Here is a 19,495-nt window from a genome sequence, read left to right as displayed (position 1 = left end):
AGGAAAAAAGTCAAATGCTTCTAAAACAGGCGTTTTTGAGCTTAATGCCCCATGCACACAGGGCGTTTTTGCAGCTGCTGTTAGGAGCGTCAGACGTTTTTTTTGGAGCTTAAAAACGCCCCTCCATGTTATTCTATGGCATGGGTGTCCAACCTTTTGGCTTCTCTGGGCCACATTGAGTGTAGAGAAATTTTCTCGGGCTGCATATAAAATATATGCTGTAGTTAAGGTATATAAGTAATAAAACGCCGCCGCGCCCTTCCCACGCTGTCGCCCCCCCCAGCACTAATTTAACACAACTAGAGGATGATCCCTTCCGAGGCAGCCTCTGCCTACAGTTAGTTAGACGCCACTGTGGCCGTGCCCCCGACCCAACTTCCTTCTTCCCCATCAAAAAAAAAATAAAATTGTCAGGGGGCAGTGGGCCGCATTGCCTGGGGCTCTGGGCCGCATGCGGCCCCCGGGCCGCAGGTTGGACATGCCTGTTCTATGGCCTCATGCACACACAGGCTTTTAGGAGCTCCAAGTGGCATAGTAGTTTTTAAGCTGCCAAAAAAACCCAGGGCCAGTGCGTTCAGGAGCAGTAGCGTTGATCTGTAAAAACGTTTGACGCTGCTAAACGCGGCTTAACGCTATATATGAGCTTTTAGCAGCGTCAGGCGTTTTTTTAAAATGTGAAAAATGTGATTGGTCACAAATAGAAGAGTGTTTTGTTTATTTAAAAATGCTGCCTAAACACGCGTTGACGCCAATGCGAAATGCTGCTAAAGTCGCGTTTTTGACGCCGCTTTTTCCTGGTGTAAGAAATAGCTTTGCAGCTCATTTTTTCTGACGCCCTGTGTGCATGAGGCCTAAGTGTGCATGAGGCCTTCATTTTGGATAGAGTAGAGAGGAATTAGAACACCTGTCGGGTTTTTATTGCTGTCTGTACCCCCGTTAGGAAGATTCCCCCTTTCTATTTGTCCTGTTTGCCATTATCATCGAACGTGAAAGTAAAAGAAAATCTTTGGGTTGACATCAGAACACTAGAGGGTAAATCTTCCAATGGGGACACAGATGGTAGGAAAAAACCTGATGGGGGTTCTCGTGACACCTTGGGATCCTGGGATTCCCTAACTTTGGAGGGATTTCTTCTGTTTTGACTAGTGAAGGGAAACCTCCCCAATGGGACACAGGTGGCAAAGAAATCTGATGGGGGTTATGATCCTCCCTTACTGTATCAAAAAAAAAAATGTTTTTTGCCTTTAGTTATAGTACACTTTAAGGCCCCTTTCACACTTCTGCGACTTAAGTTGCACAATTTTGACTGGGCTTGAAGCAATGCCTATGTCTTTGGACCTCAAAACGCATTAAAATCGGGCCAAAGTAGTGCAGGAACTTCTTTGAAGTTGGTACTCATTGGAAATAATGGAGAACGAGTTGTCATGCGATTTTGCAGTCCCAAATTGCAGGACAAGTCGCACAAGTGTGAAAGGGGCCTTACTTGACCATAATGAATATGCATACCTATAATTTGTTTCTTTTTTTTTTAAAAAAAAAACATTTATTTGGTACAATTTAAAAAAAAAAAAAAAAATCTTAGGTTTATTATAAGCTGTTAATATTATATTATAAGCTTTAAAGAAAAAGTATTGCCATCTTTTTTTTTTGTAGCCATACTTCTCCTGGGGATTCACACTCCTGTGTCCCAGATTCAGCCGACAGCAAGCTAACGTCTACTGTCAGATGACATCACAGAGCTGTTCCAGGCTCTGCAGGGATCCCGACAATAATGTCCGGATATGCCCAGATGTCCGACTGGCAGCTGGCTCAGCCGCTTAGTGCACCACTGAGAGCCTGAGTCAGCTGCTCCCACCCTCCTCTGCGGTTCGTCGTTCCAGTGAGCACTGGAGGGGCAAAGCACAGAGCAGTGACTGACAGTCACCGGCTCTCTACTCACTGAAGACTGAGAACTGAGCGATCAGTGGTCCTTGATCACTCAGTTCTTAGTGTAGAGCTGGATGAGGGACAGCTGCAGTTTCGGATCGATTCTGCAACCATCTAAGGGATTATGTAGGTTTGTTTTTTTGTGAATCTATACGTCTCTTTTAAATGTAAAAAAGTCTAAAAATGCCATTTGCAAATAACTTATAATAACTTTTATACTCTAAAATATTTAATTCATTTTTACTGATTTGTACAAAGTTTTGTCAAAATGTATCTTTCTGTGCAAAGCATTATGATACTGGAGTCAGCAGGTTTGTTTTGTCTACAAATCGTTGTGATCACTTTTAATTGGCTGTTGTAGTGATCACCTGATCAGCAACCAATCAGTGTCAGGCATTGTTGGGCCCTCTGCCACATCCAGTATCCTGACTTTTGACATGTCTAGTTCTCCAGTACACAGTTGGTTACCTCTTGTGCTTGGAATTGCTGTGCTTTCCTCCTCATATTTCTCTTAAGCCTCGTACACACGAGAAGAAATTCGGCCGGGAATTTTCGTCCGACGACCGATCTGCCGATCTGCCGATTTTCGGCTTGTTTAGTATGGTGCTTCCGACAACCCACTCCGACTTTTCGGCCGAAAAAATCCTGGTGTGCAGGCTATATATTTTTTGTCCTCCGTCAAAACACGCCCGATTTTCGTCTCATTAATACAGATTTCGATGGGGAAAAATCTTATGAGAAAGACTAGGCATGTTAAGAGATGAAAGAACACATAGAAAGCAATACAACACATGACATCACTTCTGAAGTAGAATTCTGTCGTGCGGGAAAATTCGTGTGCAGTCTAGGCACATTCCCACCAACAGACACCACTCTGGACAAAAGACGGGCGACCGGTCGGCAGAAATTCGTTGCGTGTGTACTAGGCTTTATGCTGTGCAAGGTTTTCTTGGTCCTTTTAACCACTTGCCGACCGCCGCACGACTATCTACGTCGGCGGTCAGCCCCTCACAGGCAAACTAACGTAGGGCTACGTTGCTTGCTTGTGAGGGTCTAGGGAGCGAGCGCGCGCCCCCGGAGGTGCGCTCCCGCGTGGTCACGGACCCCCCCGCGCGTGTGACCAGCGGACCCGATGTCCGCCGGCCACTCGGCGATCGGCGGGGGAGAAGGAGAATGTCAGGCAGCTTGTGTAAACAAGCTGCCTGTCATTCTCCTCGCTGCAAAGACACTGATCACATGGATCTACTATGTAGATCCGTTGATCAGTGTCCTTACAGCTGAAGCCACAGCCAATCACAGTAGAAAGCACGCCCCTAGGGACACACACAGCCCCTCCCTCCCAAATAAAGTTAACCCCTTCACTACCAATGTATTTTTACAGTAACAGTGCATATATATAGCACTGATTACTGTAGAAATGTCACTGGTAACCCCAAAAGTGTCAAAAATGTCAGTCAAGGGTCCGATCTGTCCGCCGCAATGTCGCAGTACCGCAAAAAAAATCGCAGATCGCCGCCATTACGCGTTAAAAAAAAAACCAACAAAAATGACAAAAATCTTTCCCTTTGTTAGTAAACGCGATAACTTTTGCGCAAACCAATCAAAATACGCTTTTTGCGATTTTTTTTTACCAAACATAGGTAGCATAAAACAAATTGGCCGAAAATGTTAAAAAATTTTGATTTTTACATTTTTTTTGGGGGAATTTCATATAAAAAAATGTGAAAAATATTGTTATTTTTGCAAAATTGACGCTCTTTTTTTGTTTATAGCGCGTGATCAAAAAATTGCACAGGTGATCAAATACCACCAAAAGAAAGCTCTGTTTGTGGGAAAAAAAGGACGCCAAATTCGTTTAGGTAGAGCGTCGCACGACCGCGCAATTGTCCGTTAAAGTCACGCAGTGCCGAATCGCAAAATACCCCCTGGTCGGAATGGGGGTAAAATCTTCCGGGGCTTAAGTGGTTAAGATCTACAGTGCGTTTGTGTGCCTCTTCTGCTGTACAGAGCTTGTATTGCGGATTTTTGTGCTTTACTACACCTAGAACATAGTTTTTTCTCAAAATGCCGTACTACGGGGCAGGACAACATTTTTTTTTTTTGCATTTTCACTAAGCTAAGTGCAAACTTACTTTGCAAAGTAAACACGCTCCACTCCTTTAGGCCCCTTTCACACATAGGTCTGTTTGTCTGTTTTACATCCATCCGTTGACGGATGAAAAACGGACATCAATGCATCTCTATGTAAAAATGGATGACAACGAATGATCATCCGTTAACATCCGTTTTCATCCGCTTCCGTCAATGTCCGTTTTTTTGAAAGGATGAATGCCCTATTTTTCATCCGTCAAAAAAAACGGATCGGACGAAAAACGGATGTAAGCGGACAAATGGTCAATTTTTCATCCGTTTTTGCATTGGTAGTGGATGTAAGGAAAAACGAAGGAAAAATGGATGAAAAACTGAAACATTTTGATGTGACTGAACTGATGGCCCCTTTCACATGAGCGATCCGATCAGATTGCATTGGTAGTGGATGTAAACAAAAACGGATGGAAAAACTGGTAAAAAAACTGATGAAAAACGGATGAAAAATGAAACATTTTGACGTGACTGAACTGATGGCCCCTTTCACACAAGCGATCCGATCAGATCCGCCTGTCAGTTTTTTAGGCGGATCTGATCGGATCCTCCATGCATCCCTAAGGGGCAGCAGATCTCAGCGGAGACATGTCCGCTGACACCCGCTGCCATCCGCATCCGATCCTGAAATCCGGACGGATGGAAACCCTATTTTCCACTTGTCCAGGGGATCGGATTGGATGGGATCGGACCGCCTGATTCCCCCATAGAGATGCATGGGGCTCTGACACCTCCCTCTCTGTACACAGAGTGGAGAGGGAGCTGTCACCTTCTGCTCAGTGGGGATCTGTGTATCGATCCCCCGCTGAGCAGCATGGATCCGCCTACGGAGGCGGACCGTGTGAAAGAGCCCTTAGTAAACTGGCCCCTGAGCCCCTTTATGATCTGCAGTGCACAGCTTGATTTATCCTCATGCTTCAGAGTTAGTATGTCTCTCCCTGTACTGTCTAGCTATGTTGCAGGTGTAGCACTGCCCCCTTGAGGGCTGCTGGATTTCTCACCTTTTTGGGTCCCTCTAGGTTACCGGTAGCAGCTACATGCAGAATCTTAACACTTTACTTTTCGGCTCAGTCAATAAACAGTCTAGGGGTGGTTGTTTTTTTGTTTTATTTGATATGGGGATGGGAGAAGGAATGAGTGGGATACTCCAAAACTTGAACTATTCACAATGCTGAGGACTTCTATCTGAGGATGCAGCAAGGCTGCAGTTTCACCTTGCCACTAGATGGTTAAGTTAGTACTAGTCTATTCAGGAACTAGTACTAGTTCCTGAATAGACAGCTTGCTTAGCACTTCTCTTCAGGGTACTCACCTAGCACACCCTTTCACTCCACCAGCTGACACCCGTTCTCTGACTACTCTACTCTAGGGTGGCCCCCTTCCTGGTCAGGCCCTTAGACACAATCTCCTGTACTCACGATACTGTTTTCCAGGCTCTCCAGTGTCTCAACCCCTCTAGTCAGTTCTTCTGGACCTCTGGGTTCAGCTCCTTCCTTCTGGCTCACCAGGCCGCCTGCCTGTGACCATACACCAACCGCTGCAGAAGAGGAGGCAGCCGTCACCCCCCTTCCGGGACTCTGCTCACCAGCCAAAGACCCAGAGCACATGGGCTCTTGGCTTTTATACCACACCCCACAATGCACCGAGTCAGCAGTCTGTGCCAATCACTGGGGCTGTATCAAAGCCTGTATACCCATTGGTCAGGTTTTCTCCACTGTCCAATATACCTCCCTATTGGACCACTCCCCTAGACCGGATGAATCACACACTGAGCACCATGAGCAGACCTAACTCACAGATTCTGCTCTCTGGTAGGCAGAAAGCAATATAGAATTTACCTGCTGCTCCTCTGATAGGCAAACCGAGCCAAAACTATACTCTCTCTCTAGCACCTACCTAGGAGGGTGCTACACATGTATTATATCTGTTGTGCAGAATACACCTACTGCCTTGTTATGTTCCTAACATACTTCCTGCACTATGCATGGACCTTTTATTTTATGTTCTGTACCACCTTTCTCTACCTTGCTTTCTTTGTTCTGTGCTCTGCAACCATCTATTTTGCCTTATCCCATGTTCCCTGCTCCAGATGTGCAGCTATTTTTAGCTCCGGTCAGCCAGTCTACCAGCCCTGGCTGGGAATATTGGAACCTCACATTAACCCATCCCCCCTCTGGGAATCCACTCCATGAATAGGACTGTGCTTGCTACACCAAACCCCATCCTTGACACTTTCACTGCCTTGGTTCCCCACTAGTAACTGCACTGTACAGAACTGCTAGGTCTTTCATCTGCCAAAGAGTTAACACTCAGGAAGCGGTCTTGGGAAGTGTCCACAATCCCAGTTCCCTGCCTTTAACATGAAACATCTGTCTGTAAGTCTTTCTGTACATTGCATCATGCTGCAGCGTGGCGGGGTATATAAGCCCTGTCTCCAGCTATTGTCTCCACTTACAGTCTGTGGACTTGGAGATACTTGCGCAGCCTCTTGTACGATGGTCAACAGGATATTCTTTACCAATCTCACACATGCTAGACATGATCTTCTGTGGGTGAGTGTTTGGTTGCAAGCAGCTTAGCGTAAAATCCTGCACAATGGTCTTTTAAAAAAAAGTCAAGCTTTTCCAAGAGAAATAGGGGGGCTGCCATTGCTAAACTTCTTTAAAAAATGCTGGCTTTGAGCAACCTCTAACACGTATGCAGATAAGTCCCCGATTCTTGTTGACATGCTTGTTCTGGGTTAGTAACTTAAAGTTTTGAAGCAATGATGGCCAACAGCAACTAGCATTTGCAAAATTTTAAAACAAGCAATGGCAGCCTTTTGTGTCTCTTTGCAAAAGCTTCCTTTAAGGTTCTGTCCAGCCAAAAATGTTTTTTCAGTTTTTGGTGAAGGGTGTCATGTCAGATTATTCACTGTTTTCTTCTGTCAGGAATTTTGCATGTGCACTGACCTCCTTGTTCCGCCTACCTGCACAGACCTTCTGAAGGCTTGTTTTAGGGTTGGGCGAGGGGGGGGGGGGGGGGGATTCCAGTGGGCACATCTACCTGTTAGAGCTACCTTTCTCAACTAGGGTTCCACTAGATTTTTGCTAGGGGTTCCTTAAGCAATAGGCAATTTTTGCCCATTCGGTAAGTTAGCAATGACAACAAAGATCTTTTTAGCTATCAGTAAGGGTAGGTATTCTTCCTAATCAATGTAAGGGGCATTCTTCCCAATGGCCACCAGTAGAAGGGGCATTCTTCCCAATGGCCACCAGTAGAAGGGGCATTCTTCCCAATGGCCACCAGTAGAAGGGGCATTCTTCCCAATGGCCACCAGTAGAAGGGGTATTCTTCCCAATGGCCACCAGTAGAAGGGGCATTCTTCCCAATGGCCACCAGTAGAAGGGGTATTCTTCCCAATGGCCACCAGTAGAAGGGGCATTCTTCCCAATGGCCACCAATAGAAGGGGCATTCTTCCCAATGGCCACCAGTAGAAGGGACATTCTTCCCAATGGCCACCAGTAGAAGGGGCATTCTTCCCAATGGCCACCAGTAGAAGGGGCATTCTTCCCAATGGCCACAAGTAGAAGGGGCATTCTTCCCAATGGCCACCAGTAGAAGGGGCATTCTTCCCAATGGCCACCAGTAGAAGGGGTATTCTTCCCAATGGCCACCAATGTAAGGGGGATTCTTCCCACTAACCACCAACGTAAGGGGGATTCTTCCCACTAACCATCAATGTAAGGGGGATTCTTCCCACTGACCACCAATGTAAGGGGGATTCTTCCCACTGACCACCAATGTAAGGGGGATTCTTCCTACCAATATGTGGGGGATTCTTCCCACTGACCACCAATTTGTGGGGGATTCTTCCCACTGACCACCATTATATGGGACATTCTTCTTAATGGCCACCAGTGTAAGGGGTATCCTTCCCACTGCCTGCCAATGTAAGGGGAATTCTTCCCACTGACCACCAATATGTGGGGAATTCTTCCCACTGACCACCAATATATGGGACATTCTTCTTAATGGCCACCAGTGTAAGGGTCATTATTCTCATTCCATGCCATTCACCAGACCACTATGTTAATGTACCATAAGCTGTGGATATAGTGATTATTAGAAGGGGTTCCCCAAGACCTGAAAGTTATTTCAAGGGGTGCTCCATGTGAAAGGGGTTGAAAAGGCCGTGCTAGAGTCTGCAATAGATATAGGAAGCCAGTGGGCAGTTTAGTCAGTTGGTATCTGCCTGTGTCTGAAATATTAGTGGATTTTTAGGCTTATCCTTTAACAGTGCAAAAAAACAGTAGATTGCATATACCTATAGTAACCAATCATCAGTTGGCTTTCCAAGAAAACAACAAGAGAAGGGCGCACTGACCTTGTGCATTACCACTTGCGCCCTTCTCTTGTTGTTTTCTTGTAGTGCCTTTTGGATACCCTTGGTCCTGGGGTGGGCAGCAAGACCACTTCATTTGCGTCATAAAACCGCCTAGAACATTCACCTTTCCGCATACCACTCGAGCGCAGGAGAGATATTGTTGTTTTTTGGAAATCAGTTGGCTTTCACCTAGCTGCTGAAAGCTGCGTTCTGATTGGTTGACATGAGTAACTGCACTTAAGTGTCGGTTCACACTAGGGCGACACGACTTCGGGCGAGTTATGCCGTCGCCCGTGCACCGTGACTTGCAATGACTTCACATAATGGAAGTCAATGCAAGTCGCTCCGATGTTGCCCCAAAGTAGTGCAGGAACCTTTTTCTAAGTTGGAGCGACTTGAGTCGCTCCTATTAGAACTGTTCCAATTGCACAGCACGGTCCGCTACTTGTCAGGCGACCAAGTCGCCTGACAAGTCGGAACAGTGTGAACCGGGACTCATCGCATTGCTAAAAAAGTAGCAAAATAAAATAAAATGATCTCTATAAAATTGACATAGCTTATTCCTCATTCCAGGGTAGAGCAAATAGAGCCACTACGTGTATTACATATGTAGTTTTCCTCTAAGTTTGGCACAGATGATAAAAAAAAATGTTTGCAGGAAGGGAGATATATATTTATGATAGTATGCACTGGCACATTTAGACCCCGTTCACACTGGGGCGACGCTACTTGCCGGGGCGACCTCACAGGTCACGGTGCGCAGCTCGCACCGCGACCTCGGATCGGCCGGCATGGACTTCATATCATTGAAGTCAATGCAGGTCGCTCCGGGTCGCCCCAAAGAAGCTCCGGACCCTTTTTCTAAGTTGGAGCGACTTGTGTCACTCCTATTAGAACGGGTCCACAGCTTCTCTATGGCAGGCGACCTACAGTGACCTGTCAGGTCGCCCCAGTGTGAACGGGGTCTAAGAGTCGGAGTTCAGTTTTTATCTAGCTGTTGAAAAGTTGCATTTCCCAGTCTACGTGGATTAGGCTAGAATATTTGTTTGCGGATGGTTGAATGGCCCCTGACGGTGAATAATGTTGCCACTTGTTTTTATGTTTTTTCCAGCCTTTGCTTTTTCCTTTAATGATCTATAGATATCGTGTGCTAAAATTGTAAAAGACCTAATGGCTTATGCAGGAATACCATATAAAATCATTCTGTAGTCTTCTCTTACTTGGTCCATGCATCAGAAACCAGTTCTGGTTTTCATAGGAGTTTGAGAGTGGACTTACTTGGGGGGTTTATTTACTAAAACTGGAGAGTGCAAAATCTGGTGCAGCTGTGCATGGTAGGCAATCCGCTTCTAACTTCAGCTTGTTTAATTAAGCTTTGGCAAAAAAAACCTGGAAGCTGATTGTGTTCTTTGCACAGCTGTACCAGATTTCATACTCTCCAGTTTTAGTAAATCAACCCCTTGGTGTCCTTGGGGCTTTGTTGTTGAGATCTAAGAGTTTGGGTTCCAAGGTCCGCACATCTCCTTCTAGGGTTCTGCTCTCCTTGTTGATTTTTTTTTCTATTTTATAATCTAGAGAATGATGCATGGGTGTTAACAACCTTAGGAACTGGTAACAATGCTATAAGAAGTGCAGTATAGGACAGCTCACAGGATTTGTGGTAGTCTCAGCTTGTATTTTTTGTAACTGATATTATAAAATTTAGGTAAGTGTGACCTGGGACAGTTCAGAGGCTATCCATTGAGGAATGTACTAGCCCTGACTGTCCCGGGGGTATTTTTATTAAAAAATCATGTCTGAGGCCGGAACTCTGCTTTAACAGACCAGAAGGGAGCAAATAACAGATGTTAATTGTTAAGGTTTACATGTACTTTATCAGAATTCTTATTAATTGATATAAAAAGAGGTATGTATTGTATAGTGTGTTACTATTTACTGGTGCTGCAAACTTTCATGCAAATTTAATGCCATAAAAAGTCCTAGCCAACTGATTTTGTTCCAGTCATACATCTTTCCTAACACAAGGGGTCAATATTGAGACATAAACCAGTGCGTATTGCCAAAACCGAATACATGTTCTCTTCGACTTTGCTTTGTCAGTTGGAAAATACAGCTAATGCACTTCTGATGACTGTCCATTCCACCATCCTTTTTTCTAATTGTATCTATTTGTTTTCCTAACAGCCCAAGCATCTCTCCGGACGAGGAGAAAAGGTAATGCCAACTGCCTCACCAGTATGGTTGCCATCATTTTATTACAATAGAACCACAACCAATTCCTTTCCTCCTTGTATTACAAATGCTGAATTGATTTAAAGCTAAACTCCAGGAATTAGACAAAATCTACCCTTGCAGTAGCCCCCCTTCCCTGCAATGCTCACTTAGCCTGGGGGTGCAGAGATGGGATGTACTACTTGCCCTGTCCCTCGCTCCAGCAGGATTTAGCGCCATTTTTGTCTGCTCAAAACTGTGGTCATTTTCTCCGCATCACCACGTTCTAAAGAAGATCTATATGTATGTGTGTATATATATATATATATATATATATATATTTTTTTTTTTTGTTTACTGCTCTATCCTCTTTGGGACAGAGTACATGTAGTTTGTCCCATGTTAAAACGGAGTTTCACCCAACAGTGGAACTTCCGCTCATTTGCTTCCTTCCGGTGCCACATTTGTCACATTTCAGGGGGGAGGGGGGAACGGGTACTTGTTTTTGACAGGCACCCTTCCCCACTTCCGGGAGACGGCTCTGCAGCGCTGTCCCTTGGAAGTTTGGCCCCGCGCCTCCCCCCCCCCCACTGCTGAGCCAATCCAAATGCGCAGTGCAAGTAGGGACCCGCCCGTAAAGGCGCAAGGCTTCACTACCGGGTTCCCTTACCGGCAATGGCGGCGGCAGCACCCGACAGCCGATGGAAACAGCGGCTGCGGTGCCAACATCGCTGGACTCCAGGACAGGTAAGTGTCCTAATATTAAAAGTCAGCAGCTACAGTATGTGTAGCTTCTGACTTTTAATTTTTGGAGGGGGAGGCTGGAACACCGCTTTAATAGGTGCTTCTGAATCTTAGCTATGAGGTCCAAGCTGCTAACAAAGCAGATCTGACAACAGCTAGGAAAGGGAAAGACTTATCATAATGGCAGCTTAAATAGGTGCCGAGCACCATCCTGGGACAAACAGCGGCAAGAGGCATGCAGAGGAAGGGTGGACATGTCAGCTTGTCAGCTGTGCATTTCTCTTGCCACTACTTGTCTTGGGAAAGTGCTCAGAGCAGGGACAAGCTGCCATTATGAAATGTCCATCTCCTTGCTACCTGTTGTCAGATCAGCCACGGCAGGAGGGGAAAGGGTGCAGTTTGGATCTCATAGCTAGGATTGGGAAGCACCTAGCAATGTGGGACAAAGTAGACCATGTGCTCTGTCCTATAGTGGTCAGAACAGGTATATATTTAAATATATGCGCCATAACATTATGGAAAGAACAGGTATATACACTATATTGTCAAAAGTATTGGGACACCTGCCTTTACACGCACATGAACTTTAATGGCATCCCAGTCTTAGTCTGTGGGGTTCAATATTAAGTTAGCCCACCCCTTGCAGCTATAGCAGCATCAACTCTCCCTTGGGAAGGCTGTCCATAAGGTTTAGGAGTGTGTCTATGGGAATGTTTGACCATTCTTCCAGAAGCGCATTTGGGAGGTCAGGCACTGATGCAAGGTCCATAAAGACAGTGACCTCACGAATGCACTTCTGGAAGAATGGTCAAACATTCCCATAGACACGCTCTTAAACCTTGTGGACAGCCTTCCCAGAAGAGTTGGAGCTGTTAGAGTTGCAAAGGGTGGGCCAACTCAATTTTGAACGCTACGGACTAAGACTGGGATGCCATTAAATGTCATGTGCGTGTAAAGGCCTGTGTCCCAATACTTTTGATCATATAATGTGTATAAATATAAGCGTCATAACATTATGATCACCTACCATATCGTTATGACCAACTTTCCAATAGTGAGTAGGTCCCCTTTTGCTGCAAAAGCAGACCTGACTCATTGAGGCATTGACTCCACTAGAGTATGCTGTGGTATCTGCCTCTGCCAGTTTGCCTTCTTACCATACTGCATCCTGATACCATCTCTTCCCCATGTAAGTGATGTTATACGCACCTGTCCATTCACATGATGTAAAAGAAAATGTGATTCATCAGACCAGGCCACCACCTTCCATTGCGCTGTGGTCCAGTTCTGATGCTCATGTACCCATTGTAGGTACTTCTGGCTGTGAAAACACCGGTCTGTGGCTTGGCAGCCCCAACAAACTGTGCTGCACTGACACCTTCCTTTCAGCATTTGAGCTACAGTAGCTCTTCTATTGGATTGGACTATATGGGCCAGCATTTGGTCCCATTGTGCATCAATGAGCCTTGGCCACCCATGACCCTGTCGCCAGTTCACTGGTTTTCCTTCCTTGGACCATTTGTGGTCGGTCCTGACCACTGCAGAACGGAATCCCATAAGAGCTTCAGTTTTGGAGTTTCTCTGACCCAGTCGTCTAGCCATTACAATTTGGCCCTTGTCAAAGTCGTGTCAAAGTCGTGCCAGATCCTTACACTTGCCCATTTTTTTTCTGTTTTTTTAACACGTACACATGGAGGAGGCGAGTATGCAACCTCTGCCAGGAGCACCTTAAAGAGGTGGCCTTGTTGGACTAATGCACAGATGGAGATAGCTTGCCAAAGCCAAGAATAAGGAAAGTATTGCACCTTATCCCTGCTCCCTTAGACTAAATGAGCATTTAACCCTTGGGTAAATTTTGTCTAATTTTGTCTAATTCCTGGAGTTCACCGTCAAAAGATATTACAGCCCTGAAATGTAGACCTTATGGTGTCCCCGTTTATCTGTCAGAAATAAATGAGGAAAAAAAAGCTCACCATGCCTTCTACATTAAAGTGTTTCACTTATTCTGTTCTATACAAGCTATTCTGTGGCCATTTTTATAGAAGGAGTTCTCAGCGGTGTTCCTAGTTAATACATGAATGACTCACTTGCTGTCTGTGAAGTGCTGATTTTTCTAGAAATTCAGTCATGTTCTTTTATTTACCCTCCGCAGCTCTGCTATTGTTCATGCCATCGCCACCTACATGAAGCACATCGGGGTGAAGACCAAGGCGGCGGATAGCAAAAAGCCTAGAAGTGGCTTTTTCCGGAAAATGGTAAGTTGCGATTCATAGAATAGACAACAGTGCCCCACTAAAATGCAAGTCAGTTAAATACAATTCAATACTAAAATTATTAAACGGGGCCAGTGAGTTTCACAAACATGAATATATCAAATAATTTAAGGCAATATTACAATAATAGTCTTTGTGATTAACCAAAGGACCAAGCCTTTTTCTGACGCATGTTAAAATTTTTGTTAGAAAATTACTTAGAACCCCCAAACATTATATACTGTATATATATATATATATGTGTGTGTGTGTGTGTGTATAAATATATATATATTTTTTTTTTTGCGAAGACTCTGGAGAATAAAATGGCGGTAGTTGCAACCGTTATATTTGCGCATCGGTCTTTCAAACCTAATTTTTTTTCTAAAAAATACACTTCGCTGAATTAAAAGACCCGATCGAAGCCGAATCCGGCTTTGTTGGGGACTCTAACCAGCCGGTGGACGTGCCAGTTGTTCGCTCAGGTCTCCCGGTGGGAGGGGGGGGTGTCCCCTCCCCCTCATGGGGGGGGGTTCCCCTCCCACTGGCTTGGATAACGACCGAGCAGCTGCTGAGCTGCATCGGTTGTTATCTCCGGAAAGCCGACCGCCGGCTCTGAAAAACAGTACCGGAGCGATGACTCTAGCTGCAGGCATCACCCCAGTACAACCACATCTTCAACCTGACATACAGGTACGTTGGTTTTCGGAAAATGGTTAATAAGCACTCAGTTCATTCTCATGCAAATCTGTGTCAAAATTTGGTGAACAAAAATCTTCTATCAAATGTTTTGTGAATCCCACAGTGAAATTCAAGTGGAACTCCACCACTAGAAAGATAGAGGATGAACGCTTACCTCCAAACATGGACCTTTAAGCCCCGTACACACGAGTGGAAATTCGGCCGGGAAATTTCGTCCGACGTCCGATCTGCTGATTTTCGGATTGTTAGTATGATGCTTCCGACAACCGACTCCGACTTTTCGGCCGAAAAAATCCTGGTGTGCAGGCTATAAAATTTTTGTCGACCGTCAAAACACGACCGATTTTCGTCTCATTAGTACAGATTTCGATGGGGAAAAATCTTATGAGCAAGACTAGGCATGCTCAGAGATGAAAGAACACAAAGAAAGCAATCCAACACATGACATCACTTCTGAAGTAGAATTCTGTTGTGCGGGAAAATTCGTGTGCAGTCTAGAGAACATTCCAACCAACAGACACCACTCTGGACAAAAGACGGACGACCGGTCGGCGGAAATTCGTTGAGTGTGTATGAGGCTTTAGGCTTAAAGGTCACACACACCTGTTCCCGTTTTTAAAGCGGTAGTAAAGTCATATATTTTTTTTTTTTTAAAACTGTCCATTTCAGTTTCGGTTTTTAACCAAGTACAGCCTGAATTTTGGGTTTCATTTCGGTACACCACTGCATATTTAAATTCATCTGTTCTAGTCATGTCATTTTTTTCCCCACTGTATTACATAACTCTCGCCTTCCCTGTTTCAAGGTGTCTGCTAAGAAGCTGCCAGATGAACCTCCAAAGACCAAGAAACCGTTCAGCATCTGGAACCGCAATGAAACCCCACACAGTGAGTACTTGGTGAAAGCAAACGTGTGCATTCCAGCGCATCTACCTGTTGTCTAAAACGTGCAGGTGTGGCTGACAGCAACCTATTGCAGTCCAGCTTTCATATTTTAGGTTAAAAAAAAATTAAAGCATTCTGCTGATTTGTTGCTGTAGGTAATAGTCATTTCCCCTGTATGCAGTTTCTAATAATCAACCCCTAAGAATCTTGCAATATTAAATCTAACACCAAAAAAAAATCTTCAGATATATATAATATTATTCTATCTTGCACCTACTTTGTTGCTTTCTATTTTGTTCTGTCTGTCTATTTGGCTTTGCTGCGTGCTTTAAAATCCTATTATGCGTTTTTTTCCAAATTATAGGAAGTGTTCCATTGGTGGTAACCATAATGAACCAACAATTACACTATGCTAATAGTCCAAATTTTGGTAGCTCTCTATCCAAGATCAAGAAACGGTATTATAAATGATACTAAATGTTAAACTTTTGTCAGTACAAAGTAGTAGGTATTCGATATTTACCGCCATCGAAACAAAAGTGCACTATCACTATGGTTTGGCTGGCTGCTTCAAAACCCTATTATATACTTATGGCACTTTTCCACTGCAAGTACCGGCTCGGCTCTACTCGGCCCTGCTTGGCCCGGTTTGCTTTTCCACTGCTGGTACCGCATGGTACGGTGTTGGAACGGTTCGGTATGGTACGGTATGGTTTGCTTTTCCACTAAAGTAGTACTAAAGTTAAGTGGGTGGGATAACAACGGGGTGGGTGGGATTCTCTTACCAATCAGTGGCTAGTAGTGACTGCATGCAAAGGATTGTGGGATATGGTACAGGGTATGGTACCTCTTGGAACCACAATCAAGGTGGTACTGTTTTTGAGAGCCGTTCCATGCAGTGGAAAAGCGCCGCCGTACCGTACCGTACCGAACCATTCCTACACCATACCATGCAGTACCAGCAGTGGAAAAGCACAAAAGTGAGCTGAACCGTTCAGTTCCATGCAGTGGAAAAGCGCCATTAGGTGATGTCTCATGAACTCCCTGTTATAGGGTGACAACGTTTTGTCCCTGTCTCCTAGGTATGCTCCTGTATTGTCACCTTGTCACATGGGCTTCCAATGGAGACGCATTACACGTACACAGTCAAGTGTAGTCACCTCCCAGGAAACTCACCTGGTGAAATGCCATGCAACATTACTGAAGCATATAAGCTGCAAAGAGGCTTCAGGGGATTGGCAGCACTGAGATGCAACAAGAGATGAAAAGAAAAGTGAAAACAAATATTTTATTAAAATTAAAAAAAAAAAAAAGTACATTTTTACAATATTCCGTGCTTTAAAAGAGAAGTTCAGGATTTTTTTTTTTTTTCAAGAATCCTACTTACCTAGGTGGATGTAGCATCGGACCCCTCCAGCTCTAAGGGTGAGAACTGATCGATCAAACACTGCTGATCGCTCGGTACTCAGAGCACCATGAGCAGAGAGCTGGTGATTGTCAGTCACCAGCTCTGCTCTGCTCCCCCCCCACGCTCACTGGAGCACTGGGCTGTAGAGGGGGTGGGGGCGGCTGGCTCAGACTCTCAAGGGCTCGTTGAGAGCCTGAGCCAGGTGCCAACCCCAGCATGCTGGAGGATCCTGAGCATGTTGTCGCAATCTTTCCCCAGCCTGGACCGGCTTTGTGAAGTCAGCCGACAGCGGGCTTCAGCTGAAAACGAGTCACTGGAGTGCAGAACGAACTGCACTCCTGTGATCAACAGGAGAAGTACAGCCTAATGAGCTGTTGCTGTAGTTCTTTTAATGAAATGAACATAACTCGCTTAGAATTTACATCTAGTTTGTTAACCTCTTGCTGACCATGTAATGCATATATGTGGCAGTAACAAAGGTGGGCTTTAATGCCCAGCCACCACATGTGCATCCTGAGGGAGTGTGCTGAGAGCATGCCCACAGTGCTCTCAGAACACTGACCGGGTTGTCACCGACAGCTCTCGGTCAAAACTTCTGATTGGAAGGCAGTGGAACTGGCCCCCAATCATGTGATCACTGCGAGTGCCAATCACAGCATGATACAGACGCCAGGTCACCTCCTGGGCATTAAGGCCTACTTAAAGGGCTACAGAAGCTGGCATTACGGGATTATGTTTTTTCTATTGTTTTTTTTTAACGTAACCAATAGTACTGACACCACAGAGTTCTAGAGTTTGTGATGCAACTGACCAAGGTTTGGGAAATACTGCTATACATAGTATACTTTGCCAATATTTTATCTTATTTTGTTGCAGCCATTCACAACCAGAGTTCCCTGGAACCCTAGGGTTTTTACAAAGGTTGCTAGGGATTCCTTAAACTGTGGCTGATTGATCTTCCATCTGATGGTGCCTGCATAGTTCCAGGGCCAGCACCACATGGCAGAGCCAGCTGCATGACGCCAATTGTCTTTTAGCTGTCTGTAAGGGTGGCATTCTGTCAACCACTGTAAGGGGGACATTCGTGTTACTGGCACCAATGTAAGGGGCATATTTTCCCCTGATCTCAAATGAGTTGGTTTACCATGGATTCCCCGAAACCTGCAAGTTATGTCAAGCGTTCCTCTCAATTTTAAAGGTTGAGAAAAACTTTTGTTGTCTCTCTGCTTTTCTGTCCCCTCTCTGCTTGTACTCCATACTTTTGATGCATGACTGTCCCTCTTTGCTGAGGTCTTGTTGTTTCTTGCTTAAGTAAAACTATCAGCTTTTCACTGTGGATGCAGCCATATAGGCCTTAGTGATGTCTAAGGCTGAATATTGGTTCACTCCCAAGATGGCCGTCACCTTTGTGTACCAATGACTCCATGTTGATGTTCAGTGATGTGTAGGAGGTGTTGGGGGTGTCGCTGTGCCTTAGCTTGCCTTCATGCTATGTTTTGTTTTTCTTCTTTCTGCTCCTTCCGTATCTTTCACAGATGTTGATCCCAGGCCGAAGCTTGAGCCCGAAGGTATCTTCCAATATCAGACCCATTTATACCCCACCCACCCCTTAAACAACTTGACATTTCACCTTTTCCACTCCCTCCACTCCAAATGCATGACAGAATGTACCATAAATTCACCACTGAAGGGGGAGGTTTGAAGCATGGGGGGCACATTTTACTAATTCACCGACTGATAAAATATGTTTCATTCAGACCCTTGTGTTTTACGGTCTACAAGCCTCAGTCCCACAGCTATTGTTATGTCCTTTCAGAATAGAGGGGCCCATCAGTGTAGCCTCATCGGTCCGCATCAGTGTAGCCTCATCGGCGCCCATCAGTGTAGCCTCATCGGCACCCATCAGTGTAGCCTCATCGGCGCCCATCAGTGTAGCGTCATCGGTGCCCATCAGTGTAGCGTCATCGGTGCCCATCAGTGCAGCCTCATCGGTGCCCATCAGTGCAGCCTCATCGGTGCCCATCAGTGCAGCCTCATCGGTGCCCATCAGTGCAGCCTCATCGGTGCCCATCAGTGCAGCCTCATCGGTGCCCATCAGTGCAGCCTCATCGGTGCCCATCAGTGCAGCCTCATCGGTGCCCATCAGTGTAGCCTCATCGGCGCCCATCAGTGTAGCCTCATCGGCGCCCATCAGTGTAGCCTCATCGGCGCCCATCAGTGTAGCCTCATCGGCGCCCATCAGTGCAGCCTCATCGGTGCCCATCAGTGCAGCCTCATCGGTGCCCATCAGTGCAGCCTCATCGGTGCCCATCAGTGTAGCCTCATCGGTGCCCATCAGTGTAGCCTCATCGGTGCCCATCAGTGTAGCCTCATCGGTGCCCATCAGTGTAGCCTCATCGGTGCCCATCAGTGTAGCCTCAGCGGTGCCCATCAGTGTAGCCTCAGCGGTGCCCATCAGTGTAGCCTCAGCGGTGCCCATCAGTGCAGCCTCAGCGGTGCCCATCAATGTAGCCTCATCAGCACACATCAGTGAAGAAGAAAAATGGTTAATTTGCAAAATATTATAACAAACTGTGAAGAACTTTTTTTTTTTTTTTTCAAAAGTTTAGTTCTTTTTTTTTTGTTTACCAAATAATTAAAAAAACAGTGGGAATTAAATGCTCCCAAATGAAAGCTCTGTTTAAAAAAAAAAAATTATAAAAATTTCATATGGGTACAGTGTTGCATGACCGTGCAATTGTCATTTTGCGACAGCACTGAAAGCTGAAAATTGGTCTGGGCAGGAAGGGGGTAAAAATGCCCGGTATTAAAGTGCTTAAGTAAAACACAGGCAAACCTTTGATTATTCTTACGGTTTAC

The 19,495-nt window shown here is 45.4% G+C and overlaps 1 protein-coding gene across 1 annotated transcript in view; it reads left to right on the top strand.

Moving 5' to 3' along the window:
• The window catches only part of ARHGEF1 (Rho guanine nucleotide exchange factor 1), a 127,971-nt gene that overhangs the window by 46,822 nt on the left and 61,654 nt on the right, over nucleotides 1-19,495 (top strand). The window contains exons 8-11 of the mRNA XM_082273127.1: nucleotides 10,620-10,649; nucleotides 13,543-13,645; nucleotides 15,150-15,231; nucleotides 18,172-18,204. Of these exons, the coding sequence (XP_082129253.1) occupies nucleotides 10,620-10,649; nucleotides 13,543-13,645; nucleotides 15,150-15,231; nucleotides 18,172-18,204 (248 nt within the window). The remainder of the gene's footprint in view (nucleotides 1-10,619; nucleotides 10,650-13,542; nucleotides 13,646-15,149; nucleotides 15,232-18,171; nucleotides 18,205-19,495) is intronic.

Source organism: Pelophylax lessonae, assembly GCF_965119305.1.
Source record: "Pelophylax lessonae genome assembly, chromosome: 12".
NCBI classification, from domain to species: Eukaryota; Metazoa; Chordata; class Amphibia; order Anura; family Ranidae; genus Pelophylax; species Pelophylax lessonae.
The sequence above is the reverse complement of the archived record's forward strand: the minus strand, read 5'-3'. Positions and strand labels throughout refer to the sequence as shown.